The following is a 16,847-nucleotide window of genomic DNA, read 5'->3' as shown; positions in this document are numbered from 1 at the left end:
ATTATGTGTATTACCACAGCATTTATGAAACAGTGCACTTTTTTGTTTGTTGTTTTTCAGAGGTTTTTACTACCATTGCTTGTTTTGCTAATCTGTGGAGTGTTTTATAATTTTCTTTTTCCATCAAAGCTGCTCTGGAGTAGTGGAAAAAAGCCTTACATATTTCTTTATCCATACACTGATAAACACAAAAATGCAGATATTGTGCATTCAGTTATAGCTCAGAATCAATTTAAAAAACAAAGCTAAATCCAGTCTTTAATAACATTTGTTACAGAAATGCTGACCAGTCTGTAATGCTATGAATCATAACTGTTCTGTCAGAGATCAGATTAACGATGTAGAAGCTGAGAAACTTGCAACAGGTTGTGCTGATTTTTTGTTAAATACACTGCTGTTTTTCTTAGTCCCCAGCCTGAAATCCTCAAAGGCCATTGCCCCCACTGAATATGGTCTGAGATGCTTGTCAGGCAGATTTCAGCATGCTGCTTGCCCTAAACACCTTTGTGTTAGGAATGAGGCCTCTTGGGAGTGAGAAGACACTTGGGAATGCAGGAGAAGGAGCTTTCCTCCAGGCTGGATCTAGGTTACCAAAGACACAAGCTGTTGAATTAGACTAGCACAAAGCTAGTTGCTTCAGCTTAATTGTTTTCCCCAGCACATGGAAATTTGCAATTCATACAGACAGACCTGACCTAACTCATGCCAGGAGTTGAGTTCAGTGAAGCTCCAGCCATAGCAAGACCTCCTCCTGTGAGAAAGGGCCTTAAAGGTTTCCCATAACAAGATAAGCCTGAAATCAAGGCAAGTGAAGACAAGAGGGCATTGCCAGAAGTGTCTGAAAGGATTCCTGAGCATCAGGACAGTTAAGACTGTTCAGGCCACTTCCAAAGTGAGCAGAAAGTATCCCTGCTGTTTACTCTGTCCCAATGTGAGGGCAGAAACATTTTTGGATGCATCTTTTCTCCTGGCATCTTTTCTCTTCTGCATCTTTTAAAAGGAGGTTTTAAATAGCTGTCAAGGTTTCAAAAATGTTTTTGTGAGCAGAAAGTTTAATCATTTTGAAGAGTAGAAAATTGTTTCATAACAATGTACATTTGTAAAATTAATTATATAGCATCAAATTAGCAGTTGTAAGGGGATAACTGAATGGGGAAGTACTCATGAGTGTGCATGATTAGAGGAGAACAGGGAACTCATGAGAAATTACAGGGAAAGTGCGAGGCCAATTAGTGCAGCAAGGCTCATTTTCTTTTAGTGCTTATTTCACACGTACATACACACACACCTCTCCTGAGGCCATGTCATTACTTTCCAAATGGCATTGGCCTCTTTTTGCCTGTGGTATTGGCCAATGCTAATGATTGTCTTCTGTCACCAAATGGCTTGCTTGCATTCTCTTTCATTTTCCTGATCATCCTTTTCTCTGTTTTGGTGCCCACATTAGATTAATTGTACTTTTGATCTGCAACTGTTACACACACAGCTGCTCATCATTGTCTGTGGCTCTGAAACCTGAAAATCAGAAAAACAGCAATTAAAATTATACTCTCACAAAAGAGGGAGGAAAGAAGAAAAGAAGCAAGGGAAAAAGATGAAACCCAGGATGATTCAGTTTAATCAGGCTAAAGCAGATACTATCCCACAGGGTTTTGGTTGATTGTGCCAGACAATTAAACAGATCCTTTGTTTTTTACTGGAGTTAACAACTGGGCTGTTGTAAGCAAAGTAATAGCTGTGGAGTTGGGGCAAAAGCCTGAGTGCTGAGCTGGGACTGAGAACAGAGAGATGGGTTTGACTCCTCATCCAAATTTCAGCCAGGTCCATCCTTCAGTGTTCACCTACCTCTGCTGAGTTCCGCCCATGAGAGGGCTTTTTAGAGACAGAGACATCATGATGTGCAGGGTTAAATTTCAAGCCTGATGTATGTATTTAACAAAGACTGAATATTGGGTTTTAGAGCAGTCTTTGTCAGGTCTGAGGTTACAAAAGCCTTTTAGGGATAACCTCATTAGCATAATTAAACATCTGTGTAATTCTTCTCCATCTGCAGCAAGGATTATTAAGCTGTATTTTCATGTGGCACTTCAGCCATTTTCACAATGAATCACAGAGTGTATAAAGTTGGGAAGGACCACTGGAGTCAGCTAGTCTTGCTCTAGAAGGGTTCCTTAAGCACTTTAATCAGGATTGTGTCCAGACAGCTTTTAAATATCTTCTGAGGTGTACATGGCAACTTACAGGAGCAAACAGCAGAATGGCTTGAAAATAAAAGAATTGAATTATTTCATGCCTTCAAACTATGAATTTCAGATATAGGATTAAATATGATCGGCATCTGTTACAAAGTAGTGAAAAGCCATGATTAGTAGTGGACAGCCTGTGACTGCTGCAGGGGTGCCTTGAAGAAATAGGTGGTAACAGCTCCTCCATGACACAAGCGTGTATCAAAGGTAATACTTCCTTAAGAAACATGGGTGTGCCTTTTCATCATTTAATTATATGGCCAATATTATTTTCCAGAATTAATTCCTTTGTGTAAGTTCATCACTTCATTTACTCAAAGGAAGGATGAGCAAGCTGACTTTCTCTTAAGAGACCACGTGGTCTGAGGCAGTTCAGCAGCAGGGCTTTTCTTTGGTTAATGGTATCTGAAATGGTACAACAAACAGAACTTTGTCCTGGCAGTTTGTGCAATGGCAAGGAATGATAAAAGTAGATAGGTTATATAGTACAGCTATGGTTGGTTATTATAGCAAGCAGTGTTACTTAAGGGAAATAAACATGTTTCTTTTCTCAGGAACCAATTTCCAAGAATACATAGGAAAAAAAGCACATTTCACAAGCTGTAGAATGCCTCTTTTCTTACCTTGACCCTTGCACAAGAATTGCACTGCAGAGCCTCCCTGGCTGCCTGATGCCATCCTGTACTCCCTGTGCCAGGGCTCATCCATCCAGTGCCTGGCTGGAACTGCTGAATGGGTGGTTCACAGAAGTTAAGGACTTTTCCAGACTCAGGAATAGATTTAGTAGTGCCAGGGCTTGCATCATGTGGGACCTCCTGAAACAGATATGCTGTAATAATTTTTATTCCTTCCTACTGGGATGAATTCCAAGCCAGTAAAAGGCAAACTGAATTAATTCAACGAAGGCATATGCCACTGGAAACTGTTTACATTTCTTAGCAAAAATGGAGTTTCCTAGTCCATTTTTTAAGCTTCCCCCATCCCCTGCCAAGTACAGCTTATGGTTACACTGTTACAAGGATATGCTGTTGACACTACCAGGGCTTGACATTCTTGCTTTGGAAAAGAATGAAATGGTGACTATTGTTTTATTTGATACTATTTTGTTATATGGGAGAACAGGAAACTGTAGAGGCCCAGATCTGTCCTTTTGTGTGAGTGTGTGTTTTCATTTGATCTTTTTCCAAGTTATCCAGCATGCTGGCTTTTCTTAGGCTGTTCTGCCATGACACCCAAGACAGACACCAGCTCTCCAGCTGCACTGTTCTATTTCTGGCCCCAGCTGCCATTCTTGTACAATTTTTATTGGCACTGATTTGTTTAAGCTCTCATAACACGTTACTTAAACAGTGGAAAACACCTTAGAGTTTTTCTTCTAAGCCAGCACAGGAACTGTCTTTTCTTCTGAAGCACATCACTGCTTGGGCATTCCCAACTGGAATTTCAGGGCCAGCCATCAGCATTAGGGAACGGCATTTGCTATTATGGCACTCAGCATACTGAGCACTTTCTTCTCCTCACATCTGTGGTCCAGGGAGTTGGCAGGGGCAGGTAAGTGAGTTCTCCACACAAGACTGACTTAGAGGAGCATCGTGAGCACTGCAAAATTTAATAGTGTGCATTGGGACTCCAGCCCATGCAGTGCTTACAATGAAATTGAATTTTCTTCCCATGCAAACAGAAACATATGGTTTTGTGTTGAAAGATGTGGAGGTGAAACTAAACAGAAAACTGTCATTGGAGAGAACTGAAGCAACACCGTAGTGGATATAAGGTGGTGGGACTATTTGGCTCTCCTACAAAGTTTTATTACATCACATGTTCTTTTGCTTTGTCCCTTTCACTATTCTGATTAGTAACACCGCACAGGCTTACTTTTTTCATGCTGTTAAATGATTTGAAATGCACTGGTAATAACTGATGCCTCAAGACTTAGCATTTCGTAAGCTTGGCAAATACAGAGAATAAGCCTTTGCTCTGATTTGGGGGTTGCTCTTCCCTTTATTCTTTGCTAGTCAAGGAATTCAAAGATGTTTAATCAAAGTGCACATTCACTTCCCCCAAACATCCTTCTGATTAGCACGTCATTTAGGCTGCTTGCTAAAGGGCATTACCTCTATCAGCCTAGTTCTCAAAACTAGGAATATTTCTTGCTGGGCTTGCAGCAGCCTGCAGCCTTGCTCTGTTTTCAGCAGTCAGGCAAAAGCATTTACAATTAACCTTTACTTTCACGTTAGTTGAATTTTACTCCTGCCTACAGAGGAGTATAATCTAAATGCTATTAAAATAGAGTATGACTTCATAGTTTGTGACATCTGGTGACTTCCAATTATCTGTGTTTTGCCTGCCTATGGTGAAAAGGCAATTATGTTCTTCTGGTAGGATTTGCAGCAGTTTCAGAAGATATGATAATACAATACTGAAGGAGGGCAAGGAAAGACTCACACAGGCTTATAAGTGGAAGTCAAGTGTGCATGTTTCAATCTTTGAAATCTGAAGCTGTTTGTAGTAATCCTTTCCCATTATGTCCTGTTGACAGGTATTGATCAACCACTGCCTGTTTGTTAGGAAACATGAATAAGATATGGAGTCCGCTTCTGCATTTTTCTTTTATCATTCTGTCTAAACCAATTTATTCATCAAGTCTACATAAATTTTCACGAATTAGATATCTTCTGAAATACATTGGTTGCAGTGTCTATGCTCATTGGCTCCAGTACTTGCAGAACTTCTAGATATTCATCTTATATATGATACAATAATTTTAGTGAGATGTCATGCAAAAAAAGTGAAGCGGAGTTAACTCAGCCAGATCCCAGGGTATTGACGAACTTTAATTTTGTTCAAAAGCTGTGGCATAATGATTTCTTCTGTCAGTTACAACACATCCTATCCATTCATTCATCCACCCATCTTGACAATCCATATGCTAAAAAGTGCTTTTGCATGCAGTAACCCACCAGATTGTGACAATTCTGCAAATGATGTGACATGACACCCAACATGTTGAGGATTTTTTTATTTTAAGATAGTTACCAAGAAATTTATTTCTAAAGCAATGCATTACATGGGGCTTCGCAAACAGGGCTGTCCTGCACTGTTGAGAAACAGAGTACATTTATCTGCAAACACTGATGACAGAGCACAGCATTGGCTCAGTGGGGTACTTCACATCTGATAATAGGTGCTTGCACGAAAGAGTCCTAAAAGCGTCTATGAGACCGTAATTACAGGCAGTAGTAAAATCCTAGCCATATGTGGCAATAAACACCATACTTCTGTGCTCTCATGTCTCAGACTGAAGACAAATGGAGTCCCACCCTGCAGTTAGAGGATCTCTGCTCTGTTTACTCATAGCATGTAAAAGGGATAAGCTATTTGTTTTGTTTACACATTTTTTCATACAGTAATTCTTTTTTCCATCCAGTGATTGGTTTTGTTATGTGTTTAACACACAGCTGGCAAGAACAGCTCCAGCATGGCCACAAGACCTTCTCCTGGTAAAATGGAATGGATCATCCCACTGATTGTGGTCTCAGCACTGACCTTCGTGTGCCTCATTCTTCTCATTGCTGTGCTTGTCTACTGGAGGTGAGCCTGTTTCCATATCAGTGGAAACCGATTAGGATTTGAAACACATTTCAGGTGGTGTTTTTAATGTGGTCCTGTGTTCTTTTATTTTATTAGTAGTTATGGTGATAGATGCATTAGACAATTTTCTGGGTGCTAGAACAGCTTTGTTGGGTAACTATTCAGCTGTCTTAAATACTGACTGTGGACTCTAATTCAGAAGTTTGAAAGGCGCAGTAATTTGGATTTTCAGGAAAAAATGCTTAGCTTAAGATGTAATGGGCAACATATGGAATAATTTGCTGAATAACACCATCAAAGCAAATGGCATGAAAACAAGTTTGAGACACATATTTCAGAAAAGGAAACATGGTATTGAAATGCACAGCAGAGAAACACTTGTGATGAAAGGATAACCCTCAAGGAGACATGCGTGCTGGACCAAGGGGTCTTTCCTTGCACGGCAGTAGTTTGTTTTGGTGTTAGAAAAAACATTATAAATCAAAACCCAGAGAACTAGAGGAAGCGGAAGAAACATAGTTGCCCTTGGCAATGCATTGTGAGGATAAAACAAATTTTATTTTTGCCTTTGCATTTCTGAGCATTCGTGGATTTAGATGATTTGAGACCGGAGGTGACATAAGCGGAACAGTGAAGCAGAGAGAAGCCTTCTGCTTATTTCCATCTCATCAGTGCCCTATTATCCAGGGACCAAAATAAGGAATTAGAGAAGTTACTTGGGAAGGTTTGGCAAAGCATTAACTTTGCTTGGTCTCTTTGTGGCTCATTCTGTGATACAGCAAAGAAATAAGTTTCATGAAGAAGACTTGCTGTAAGGAAGCTTCATTTTCTGTCCCCTTTATTTGGAAAAGGAGACTGTCATTGTTTGATAATTTTTCTTTCTCCATCTGTTGAGCTTCCATACTGTGTTTTAGAGACTCCTTGTAACTGAATATATTTGGAAATGATCTGTGCTCCCTTATTTGCAGAGGTAATTTGCTGTTCTCAGTTCCTTTTTCATGTGGATCCTGGACAAATGGTGAAAGAATATGACTAATGTTGAAGAGAAAGGGTCACTTCCATCTTTTTCGTGTGGTGGCCATCTCAATAACGAAAAGGGATGGGAACTTGCAGGCAAGCAGAGCTCTGAATTACCTTTCTACTAAAGTTTCCTGGATTTAGTACTTTAAATGGCACTGCTGCACAAAGAGGCCTGTGTGATTTTAAGTTGGTAGAGTGGAAGATAAACTAGGTCAGTATAATGAAGCTGCAAAAATTGTGCAGCCTTTTATCCCAGAAAAAGGGGGAGAGCACAATCACAGGGTGACCAGGAGCCATGACGTCCGCTGGGACCTGTTGGTAGTTGGGCTCCCCAGGCAGGAGGGACAATGATACCGTAGTTTCAGTTTGCTTCTGTGTATCTTTGATTCCTCTTGAGCAAAAGCTGGCCTGGCTGATCCTTGAGCTGTCATGGGCATGATGAAGGGGACTGTTGCTCCCAAGACCTCTAGTGCTTAAATTGATTTCTTTTAGCATCAAGTTGAGAATTTGAGTCTTAGCAGACAGAAAAGGTGAGGAGACCAGATCCTTGTATTACTCACCATATGGATTCACCCTTCACTTCTGCAGTGGCACAATGGTGCTTCTTTTTCTGCTTGCTTTCCTTTCACACTGGTTCCTGAAATTGTGTGCTGTGGGGACAATAACTGAGTATTTCTGAAAACTGTACACTGAGATTTTAGGACCTTCACTGGAGCACTGCTAGCTCGTCTAGAGCCCATTAAAACGTGGGTGTCGTGAGGTGCTGTTTCCCAAACACATTATTTTTGCATTTCTGGGCATTTGTTTTGCATCTGTGATTTTATACCCAGACTCAGTATCATGAGATCCATCTGCAGATCTTCAAGGTCAGTTTAAAATCTGACTTGGATTGTCTGCAGTCTTTGCCACTGTTACTCTCACAGCCTTTGCTACAAGCTCTGAGAACTGCAGAGTGTGTTTGGTAGTGACCTCCAAACTATTTAGGGATTGAGTGTGACTTCAGTTTTTTTGCAGCAAGATGAGTTCCTATAGTATGCTGAGCTGTAATATGGCTTGAAACATGTCTTTTCGAGAACTTCAACTATATTCTGTAGCAAACTGAGCTAGTCCTGAGTATTGACACTTAGGAGTAAACCCAGGGTCAGTGTCACTTTCATCTTCACACAGGTGCAGGAGGGTGACTAGAGTCAGGAAATCAACTGAAATATTTTTATACAAAGTAATTTCTGTCATTTGGGGGGAAATAGCATATCTTAGGAGAGTGTGGTAACCTTCCACTGTTTGTTTTTCATTCTGATTTTTAATCTAAACACTACAGTCCTATAGGCTGTCATTTCAAAGGGAAAAAATAAGCAGAGAATATTAAGAAGCAATTAAGATTTTAGAGTTTAGCCAACAGCAAATTTTAAATGGGAACTAAATTATAGCCATTTCTCATTTTCAGCTAAGAGGAAGAAATTCATTCACGACTATAGCTGGAGAGTTTTCTTTTTCTTTCTTTTGAACAGATACCATAATTCACCTTGAATTATTGCCACCATCGATATCATGATCCCAAAGACAAAATGGGAATATTGTACTGCATTTCCTATTAAATCAAGCTGTTTATACAGTGCTAATATGTTTACTTTCAGGGGGGATTTTTGGAACAATGCAGCTGCTGCCTTTCAAAGAGCAAGCAAGCTTGTGTTGCTTGTTTTATAGCTGTGTGTGTATATGAGACAGCTTGGGAAAAAAATGTCTTTAATTTTCCTTAGGCAAAACCCTATAGAATTTTGTAGATGGAGAGAGTTTTCTTAGGTTTTTGTTAAGCATCCTGTCAAATTGAACAGAATCATTAGGACAAAGTCCTGTGACAGAGCCTTGTACTTCTCTGGCAGGGTCTTTCTGTGCAGGAGAAATTACACTGAGCACCAGCAGATGTGTTCTTTTTTCTGACTTGGTCATTGATTTCTGTGGGACCTCAGGCCAAGTCACTTATGGGTTGAGAGTATTGTTGTTGAACTCAGTGGCAAAGATCTCACTGGGAGCAAGCTCAGGTGTTCAATATTTCAGCATCTGAGTTCTGACACTGGTGGAACAGCACTGAAAAAGGATGGTCAGCTGTATTTGTATATCAACTTGTAATATAGCAACAAAAGCTGCAACATAAAGAACCCTCATATTTACCATGTCTAATAACTGTGCCTCAGAAAATTACCTTTTGGTGTTAAATTCTGGGGAGCCTGCACAGCTGCTTAGCCAAGAGAGCATTAAAACTTAATTGAGAGAAAAAAACCCCAACAATTTCTGCCTGTACCAGGTTGTAAAAAGTGCTGAAATTGTTATTTGAACCTATCTCTAGGTTTTATTTTATGAGTATACAAAGTGCTGTTCATCTACTGTACTGATTGGAAAAGGAGCATTGCAAATTTACAGACCATTGTAAAATTGTTTGCTTACAATGATAAAAGCTTCTTTCAGCTTACTCTAAAATGTTTGTGATTCTTCTCATTTTCTCACCCATGGAGGATGTTGAGTGGTAACACTTTCTGAGACCCTGGGTGTTAATTTTAAGAATGCCTCAGATGCAGTTGCATGAGTATTTATTTCAGCAGCAGCAGTTCAGGCAGGGTCCTCTGTTCCTGCCCTTGTTCTGCCCTCTGTGATCCCATTGCAAATGTTTGTACAACCATGTGAGGAGATGGATTGCAAAATAATCCATGTTTAAAAAAAAAAAACTTTAACAAAAAATGATAGGAGTTTTCATGTCCTGATTTAAACCAGATTAGCTCCTAGTCTGGTTCATGTAGTAACAGGACAGAGCTGTACCAGCATAACTGAGGGAGCAGCACAGGGCAGGGATGAGAAGGATGGATGGGGATGCTCGTTCCAACACGGTCCTTAGCGATGCCTGAGGACCACATCCAGGTGCTTGTGCTCATCTTGGGATGGCAGTGCCCCAGAGCTTGTGTCACCACAGGCACTGAGGAGAACTGACAAGGACAAGAGACTTCTGTTCTCCCTGGAAACAGGCAACTCCTCAGGGAGACAAGTGAAAACATGGAGGTGAGTGGCATACCTGAAACTTCTTGCAGCTTCCATATTGTTTTTTAGTGCCCAGCTGTGCCTTGCTCATACTGAACTAAGTATGCCTTTGTTTTCCTCTGAGAATGGCCACATTTAGTCTCATATGATGAGAGATGGGCATAGGGCAGATCACTGCCTGGTAAATGGGATGCAGCCTAGCCTGATTCGGAGTCCTCTGATCTCCTGCTCTCAATCCAGGCAATGCAGGAAAAGCACTTCAGCTCTTATTGCAGAAGATCCAGGTCGTGTGTGATTTTGCCAGTGCCAGAGGTAAAGTTACTGAACCTTAGGCCCTTCTGTGTTTAGTATCTCAAAACACTGCTCATTTGCATTAAAAGGGAGCAGGCTTGTGATCAGCTCCCCCCTGCCCCACTCTGGGACCTGACCTTGTCCTCTCTGCTGGTGTCAGGCCCTCACTTTCAAGCTGGATGCTCAGGGCAGCCACTGGTTACTTGTTCTGGCTGTTGGTACCATACTTTCAGCATTCATCATTCTTTCTTTTTGAGGAAAATGAATATGGAAACTTCTCTGGCAGCATCTGTGCTCTTTCATCCAGCAGGACACAGCCTGAGCACAGGGGCGTGGGGCACAGCCCAAGACCAGACCGGAGCAAGGTGCTGCACTTCAGGGTGTTGGCTCAGGGGTTTTATGGTCTCCTGCTGCAGGGGAGCTGAGCCCAGCTGATCCCAAGGCTGGTGGGACACGGGGCCAGCTCCGTGTGGGAAGGGCTGAGGCAGAGGAGCCCAGGACCTGCACCTGCAACCATCCCTCCCCAACTTCTTGTTCCATAACCATTTCCCAAATGGCTATTGAGGGCCTTTCAGAAATCAAGGGAGTTGTCAGTTGTTATGGTAACAAACCCCCTGCTGCTGAATTGGCCCCGAGATGCCCATTTGGGCTTTTGAACAGACTAACTCTGGCTCATTAGACAAAAAAGAGAGAGAGACAGATTTGCAGATGGAAAGTTGCTTTTTAATCATGCTGGATGATCTGTTAAGAGCTTGACTGTGGAAAGGGGCATGGTCTCTCATTATATGCCTGTTACATTTACTCTTTTTTAATTAACACTATGTTTAATTTTTTGTCATGAAACAGAATTCTACAAGATCCCATTTCCTTCCTGGTGAGGCCAATAGTGACCTGCTGCTTTACAAACCAACATATTTTGTCTTGAGAAAGGAAAAAGGTATTTGCTAAGCTTAAATACAGATTGGTGGTGATTTCCAGAACGATCAGGGTATTGATAAGCTCAGAAAATAGTACTTTTAATTCTAATTATAGAGCATCAGGACCAAAATCAATAAGCACATTCCAGTCCAGGAATGCCCCATTTCAAGGAAATAAGACTTGTCTAGACTTTGCTTCAGGTTGAGACCTGAGCCATCCCATTGGTATTAACAGAATGATTCCTGAATAACTTCTACCAGCTACAATAGACTTTGCTGTTGTAAATTTGACTCCACATGACTGAGGAACCTGTATCATCTTAAATGGGTTCTCAGGAGTATGTAATTGCAGTATCAAATTTCTTCTTGCCAGATATTTGAAGCCAGCTCCTTCCTGTGCCCCACACAGCCAGCCTTTGTCTGAATTTCATGAATCAGTGTTCTCCTCTCAGCTGTCCTGTAAATAAAAAGCAAATACAGTTTTATAGCAGGCTGATGTATCTCCAGGTGTAAATAAGAGAGGACTCTGGGGTTTTTTATGTAATTCACCTTTTCTAAAAGGAAGATTGTTGCATCAGGTGGGGCAGGCAGGGCTGTTAGCAGACAGGGGAAGCAAATACTCAAGTACATGAAAGGGGTCTGCAAGGAATCTGTGATCTTCTGCCCCCATTGTGCTGTGGATGTGAGGGGCTTTGGCTTCAATTTCAGCAAGAGGGAAATTTTGGTTGGACATTAGAAACAGCCTCATGATAGAAGAGACAATATAGTGGTGGTCTATAGAATTTCCATCATTTCTAGGTTTCAGACAAGGTTAAGTAGCTCCAGTGAGGAGCACCACAGGATTCTGATCCCTCACAGGAGCTTCCAGGCCTTTCTCCACAGTTCTGCAGTGCCAGCTTTAAAGCACACATGGAAGCGTGAGGAAAGAGGAGCGATGGTACAGTGTGGTGAACTGCCCTGTAAATCATAGCCTAGGAGCCTGCCTTGTCACTCTTAAACTGTAGCATGTGGGTCAGTTGTGTGAACATCTTTCTGCAGGCACTTTCATGGACGTGGCCACTGAGCTCAGTGGGAGCCTAGATGTGCATCACCTTTATTTTGAAAGATAATGTCAAGCATGCAATCATGAGTCACACAGCGGGACAATACGTGCTTCGGGTGTGGAAGACTAGAATTCAAAATATCATGTTGGTGACCTTGAAAACTCCCAAACATGAAAAGTATGATTTTTATTTTTAATTTGCTATATGATGTGTCCCATAAGAGCTGAGACATTCACGCTGTACTTTGCCCACAGGCCATCCTAAGGGGGTGAAGCTCATGCAAAAGTCTTGGCAGCAAGTTGGGAAACTGCTGTTGACACCTCTCCTCAGTGCTTTGTTTAGAGGTGTAGCAGAATTTCCCCAACATTTCCAAAAATACTTTCTTCTGCAGAAAGAGCAAAGGAGAACGGGCAAGGGCAGCTGAGGTCAGGCAAGGAGGGATCTGCACAGCTGCAATCGATCTTGCTGTTTTGTCTCTGTGGAACTAATTAAATGGATTAATTGCAGACATATTTTTTTCTCTGGAAATGCTTTCCCCAGTGCTGTTGTAATGGTGAGGTCTGGCAAAAAAACAGCAAGATTTTATCTGTGCAGTTACTGGCTTAATAGTTTGCAATGCATAAGTTTGAACAAATTTTTTTTTAAATATCAAAATATTCTTATTAATCTCCATTAAGAACAGGTTTTTGAGTGCTCAGAAATAACATGCCATGAGGAGTATGGGTTTTCTCATAACTACAGTGGTAGAGGATGCCAGGTGCCACTGGCATCTACTGCTCATCTGCTGGGTCTGTTTTAAGTTACTCTAGAGGAAATTCTTATATTACAGCTTTAAAATTTTTGAACTCTGACTTTTAAAGCTGTGAGATATTTTAAAAGAAAAAAAAATCATTAATTCTTTTGTGAAATTATATCACTTCATGAAAAGAAGACTCTTAGGAAATTGATGCACTCTTTTTCTATTCCCCTTCCCATCTCAAAGAAACAATTTGCATACTCATTGTCAGTTGATCTATTGCTAGTTAATTTCTTTCCTACAACATTCTTAGTATGTAAGAGTATGTGTAAAAGTGTATACAGGTATCTCTGGAGTAGATTCACTCTCATAAATTGGTGGGTTCAGAGCTAGAGCAATGTCTCAGACAAACTGTGAATGAAATATCCTATAATACAGCTAGATGTACCCTGAGGGAACAGTATACCTCTGCTGTGAAACTGTGAATTAACCACAGCAACCAGATAAATTATAATTTTTCTCTCTCCTTGTAACCATAAAATATAGCTATTGAAAGGCCCTATCCTGTCCTAAGTCCCATGGCAGCATTTGGATTAACATTAGCACCAGCTATTTCACAGCAGGATGTAGTCTGAGTGTAAAATTATAGGCTAAGAATATTAAATCAATTCGGCAACCTTTGCTGCTTGGATAAATACTGGGAATCAGCAAACTAGTAAAACAATAACAAGCAGGGGTGAACTTCATTTTTCTGTTTTTAAAACCTGTGCAATTTGGGGAAAAACAGGGCCTTGGAATGCACAACACATTGTGCTGCTATTACAAATGCTGCAAGCACATGAATTCGTTCAGTTTATTGTAGAATGCTGAGTTGGTTGGTTTAAAAGAAAACAGTTCCTCTATTGCTATAAACAGCATGTGTTTTACTCTATTGACTTACAGGTTAAAATCCATTTGAGTTGCAACTTGTAAGCTGAAACAGGCGTAGGTGGCATGCCTGGGTCTTGATTGGTGGGTTGTTTCATGTTTTGGAAACCCTGTCTTTTCCAAGAAAGAACAAAACCTTTTTGAAATGTCCTAGAAATTGACATTTATAAAGTAGTGGAAATAAGCCAAATTTGAATTGTAAAAATATTGTTAATGTTAAAAAAAATCAAAACTATTCTTATTAATGACAAATGTTTTATTCCCTGAAGGTTCAAAGTTGGTTTATGTTTTTGATCAAATTCTCATTTAAATGGATTTATTTCTGCACAGGAATTCACTCTCCACATCCATTTTTTACCATCATCAGAAAGTTTCCAGTGAGTGCTGGTAAAATTCCTCACATTTTGTAGGACCCACATCTTCATTCAAAATGATGATCATTTACTCTCCAGAGTCTTATAAGTTCCCTAAATTTCAGTGTTCATCAGTAACAGCAACTGGTGTTGCAGACATGAAGTGAAAGCTGGGAAGAGGCAGTCCTCATACCTGCCTTATTATTTCAATTTGTTTTGTTGGGGTTTTGTTTTGCCTTTTAATAAAAGCTTGGGACATAAATGTACCAAAGTCTCTTCCCATTCATTCAGTTCCTTACTTCTGAAGCATTCTGTGTGCTGTTTCAATCAGGGAATAAATGGATTTGCTTTGCAGGCTCAGATGAGCAAACTGCAAATGCTGGTTTAGTCAATTAAGGCTGAATCTGGACTTTATCCACTAAACCAACATTTAGCAGCAAAAAAAGATTCTACTGGCCTAGATATCACTGCAGACATCATACTCATCTGAATGAACTGGGTTTTGCCACTTTCCTCAATTTAGGTAGAAACAAGGCTTTTCATTTAAAAGAGCTTTTCCTGCAACCCGTTTATTTTTCAGCAAGCTTTTCTGAAGGTTTCTCATGACAGGAGTTGAAGTCATGTTTTCTGCTAGTACCTTGTCTCCCTACAACTGTACAATTGTCCTGTGTCCTTGTTGGAATTTTGGAGTCCTGGAGAGGAAGGAGAGAATGATGAACAGCTTATCAAGCACCGAGGACATTTACTTGGTTTACATCTGCCACAGCTATTCTGAACATGTTTATGGTGTGGAGGGTTTTATAAACTTTATATTTATTAGTAGTAATTCCTTACTATTAAAAATAATATTAATATTTAATAATTAAAACACACCATTTGCATGCACAAATCACCATAGTTTGACTTGGGTGCTATTTAGTACTGAATCTATCTAGGCAAAGCAATTGTATCTCTGTGGAGATCAATCCTAAAGAATAAAAGAAATTAAAGGATTTTAAAATTAATTAGAGCAAAGAAAAGATTGTATTCTTTTCCTGAGACTATGGAAATAAAGTTTCTGCTTTCTAAAGCAAAATATAGTAATTAGGAAATTTGAAAATGGAAATTAGCCTGTGTTGGTCTTTGTCTTTATTTATATCATTAAATGCAGTCTTTAATTAGCATATATATTATTCATGTTTCAATATAATCCATTTTATAAGTCTAAGTTCAAATATAAAAACCAAAATGGGCTTGATGCACCCGATTGTTCACATGCAAAGCAGTTAACATAGATGTAAAGATATGAGGTGAATTGAAACATCCATATTTCATAAGGATTCAGTCTATGTTTTCTGAAATTATGGCTTGAACTCTTATTTTTAACTTTTTCTCATTTGCATACATATTACTCCTTGTTTAAATGATGTGTTAATTCTATTCATTAGACTTCAGTGGATGCTTCTGACTCTCCTGATAATCAAGCACAGGTCCCTGGAAAGCAAATTATGGACTTTCATGTTGCAAAACCCATTGTAAACGTGACATTTATCACTGCAAAGCCAACTCCTGTGGAGCACTTGGCTGCAGTCGGGAGGGCAGAAGCCTTTTTCTTCTGCTTATGGTAATGATTGTCATCTGTGGATAAGGAGCTGGCACCAGGTCCCCAATGGCTCTTCAGAAATGGGCACTTCACAGTTGCTCCACAGCCTTGATGGTAAAAATGCCAGTTCAGTTCTTTGAGGGAATAGTTTGACTCAGGTCTTCACACAAACAGCTTCAAGAAAACGGGTGGTGAGGAATTTTCTGTTCCATATAACGTGATGGTGGAGATCAGGATGGGGGAACCTGACCTAGATGGGCTCTGTACTGTCTGAAGTATATTTGGCAGTCAGAGCTGGAGCCTGCAGCTTTGGCTTTGCTGTGCTTCCAAAATCTGGAAGAAGAGAGCCCTGAAAGCAAAGCACAAAGGTGACAGCAGTACAACAGCTGTCCTTTCTCTTTTTTCTGCTTTACTGAACCATACCCTGTTGTGAATGTGGGAGGAATCTGTGGGAAGAAAAGGGGCAGTGAGACAGTAGTGGAGTTAGGTGTCTGCTGTTGCATGTTGATTTGCCGAGGCCATGTCAATTCATCTCTTTAATTTTAGGTATAAAAGCATTGTTATCCCAGTGGCAAACCCAAAGTGATAATTTTGGAAGGTTTTATGCTGATGGGTGAGCCCTTGGTGGTGCCACACAGGGAGTTGTTGTGTGTGCTCTAATTAATAAAAAAATTGATGGGAAAAAGATTTATATTGGCTTCTCTGTGAGGAAATCCTTGACATCTTTAAAAGCCCGTAAGTATAGTTTCCATCTGTTTTTTGCAGAGCCTGGACCTTTTCAAAAGCAATGCTGATACGCTGCAGGGAATTAGTTGAGGTCTTTGTGATAGCAGAAGGTGAGAGTTCAGCATGTGGTTTTGTTAGCCACAGAGCTACAGAGAGCAAGTTCCCTGTTGTACAGCTTAAAGGTGCAGCTGGAGACTACTAGAAGGAGACCTGTTGTTCCTGCAGCTTAGTTTTATTCGAAGTACAGAGAATAAGAGAGCAGAAGAGATCATTGCATTTGATACACATTCTCAGCAGCTGCTTCATCTCCCTGTGTCTGGCTGCATAATCTCACTCTCAGGATCTTTCTGCATGAGAAATAGCTGGGCACTGCTGAGCACAGGAGAAA

The 16,847-nt window shown here is 40.4% G+C and overlaps 1 protein-coding gene across 4 annotated transcripts in view; it reads left to right on the top strand.

Moving 5' to 3' along the window:
* PTPRG (protein tyrosine phosphatase receptor type G) overlaps positions 1-16,847 on the top strand; it is a 386,090-nt gene that overhangs the window by 317,541 nt on the left and 51,702 nt on the right. For all 4 annotated transcript variants that reach the window (XM_086846057.1, XM_086846058.1, XM_086846059.1 and 1 more), the window contains one exon: positions 5,705-5,837. In XM_086846057.1, coding sequence (XP_086702183.1) covers positions 5,705-5,837 — 133 coding nt within the window. The remainder of the gene's footprint in view (positions 1-5,704; positions 5,838-16,847) is intronic.

The sequence above is a fragment of the Cyanistes caeruleus genome, chromosome 11, assembly GCF_971803275.1.
Source record: "Cyanistes caeruleus chromosome 11, bCyaCae1.hap1.1, whole genome shotgun sequence".
Taxonomy (NCBI): Eukaryota; Metazoa; Chordata; class Aves; order Passeriformes; family Paridae; genus Cyanistes; species Cyanistes caeruleus.
Note: the sequence above shows the minus strand (reverse complement) of the source record. Positions and strands in the feature narration are given on the sequence as shown.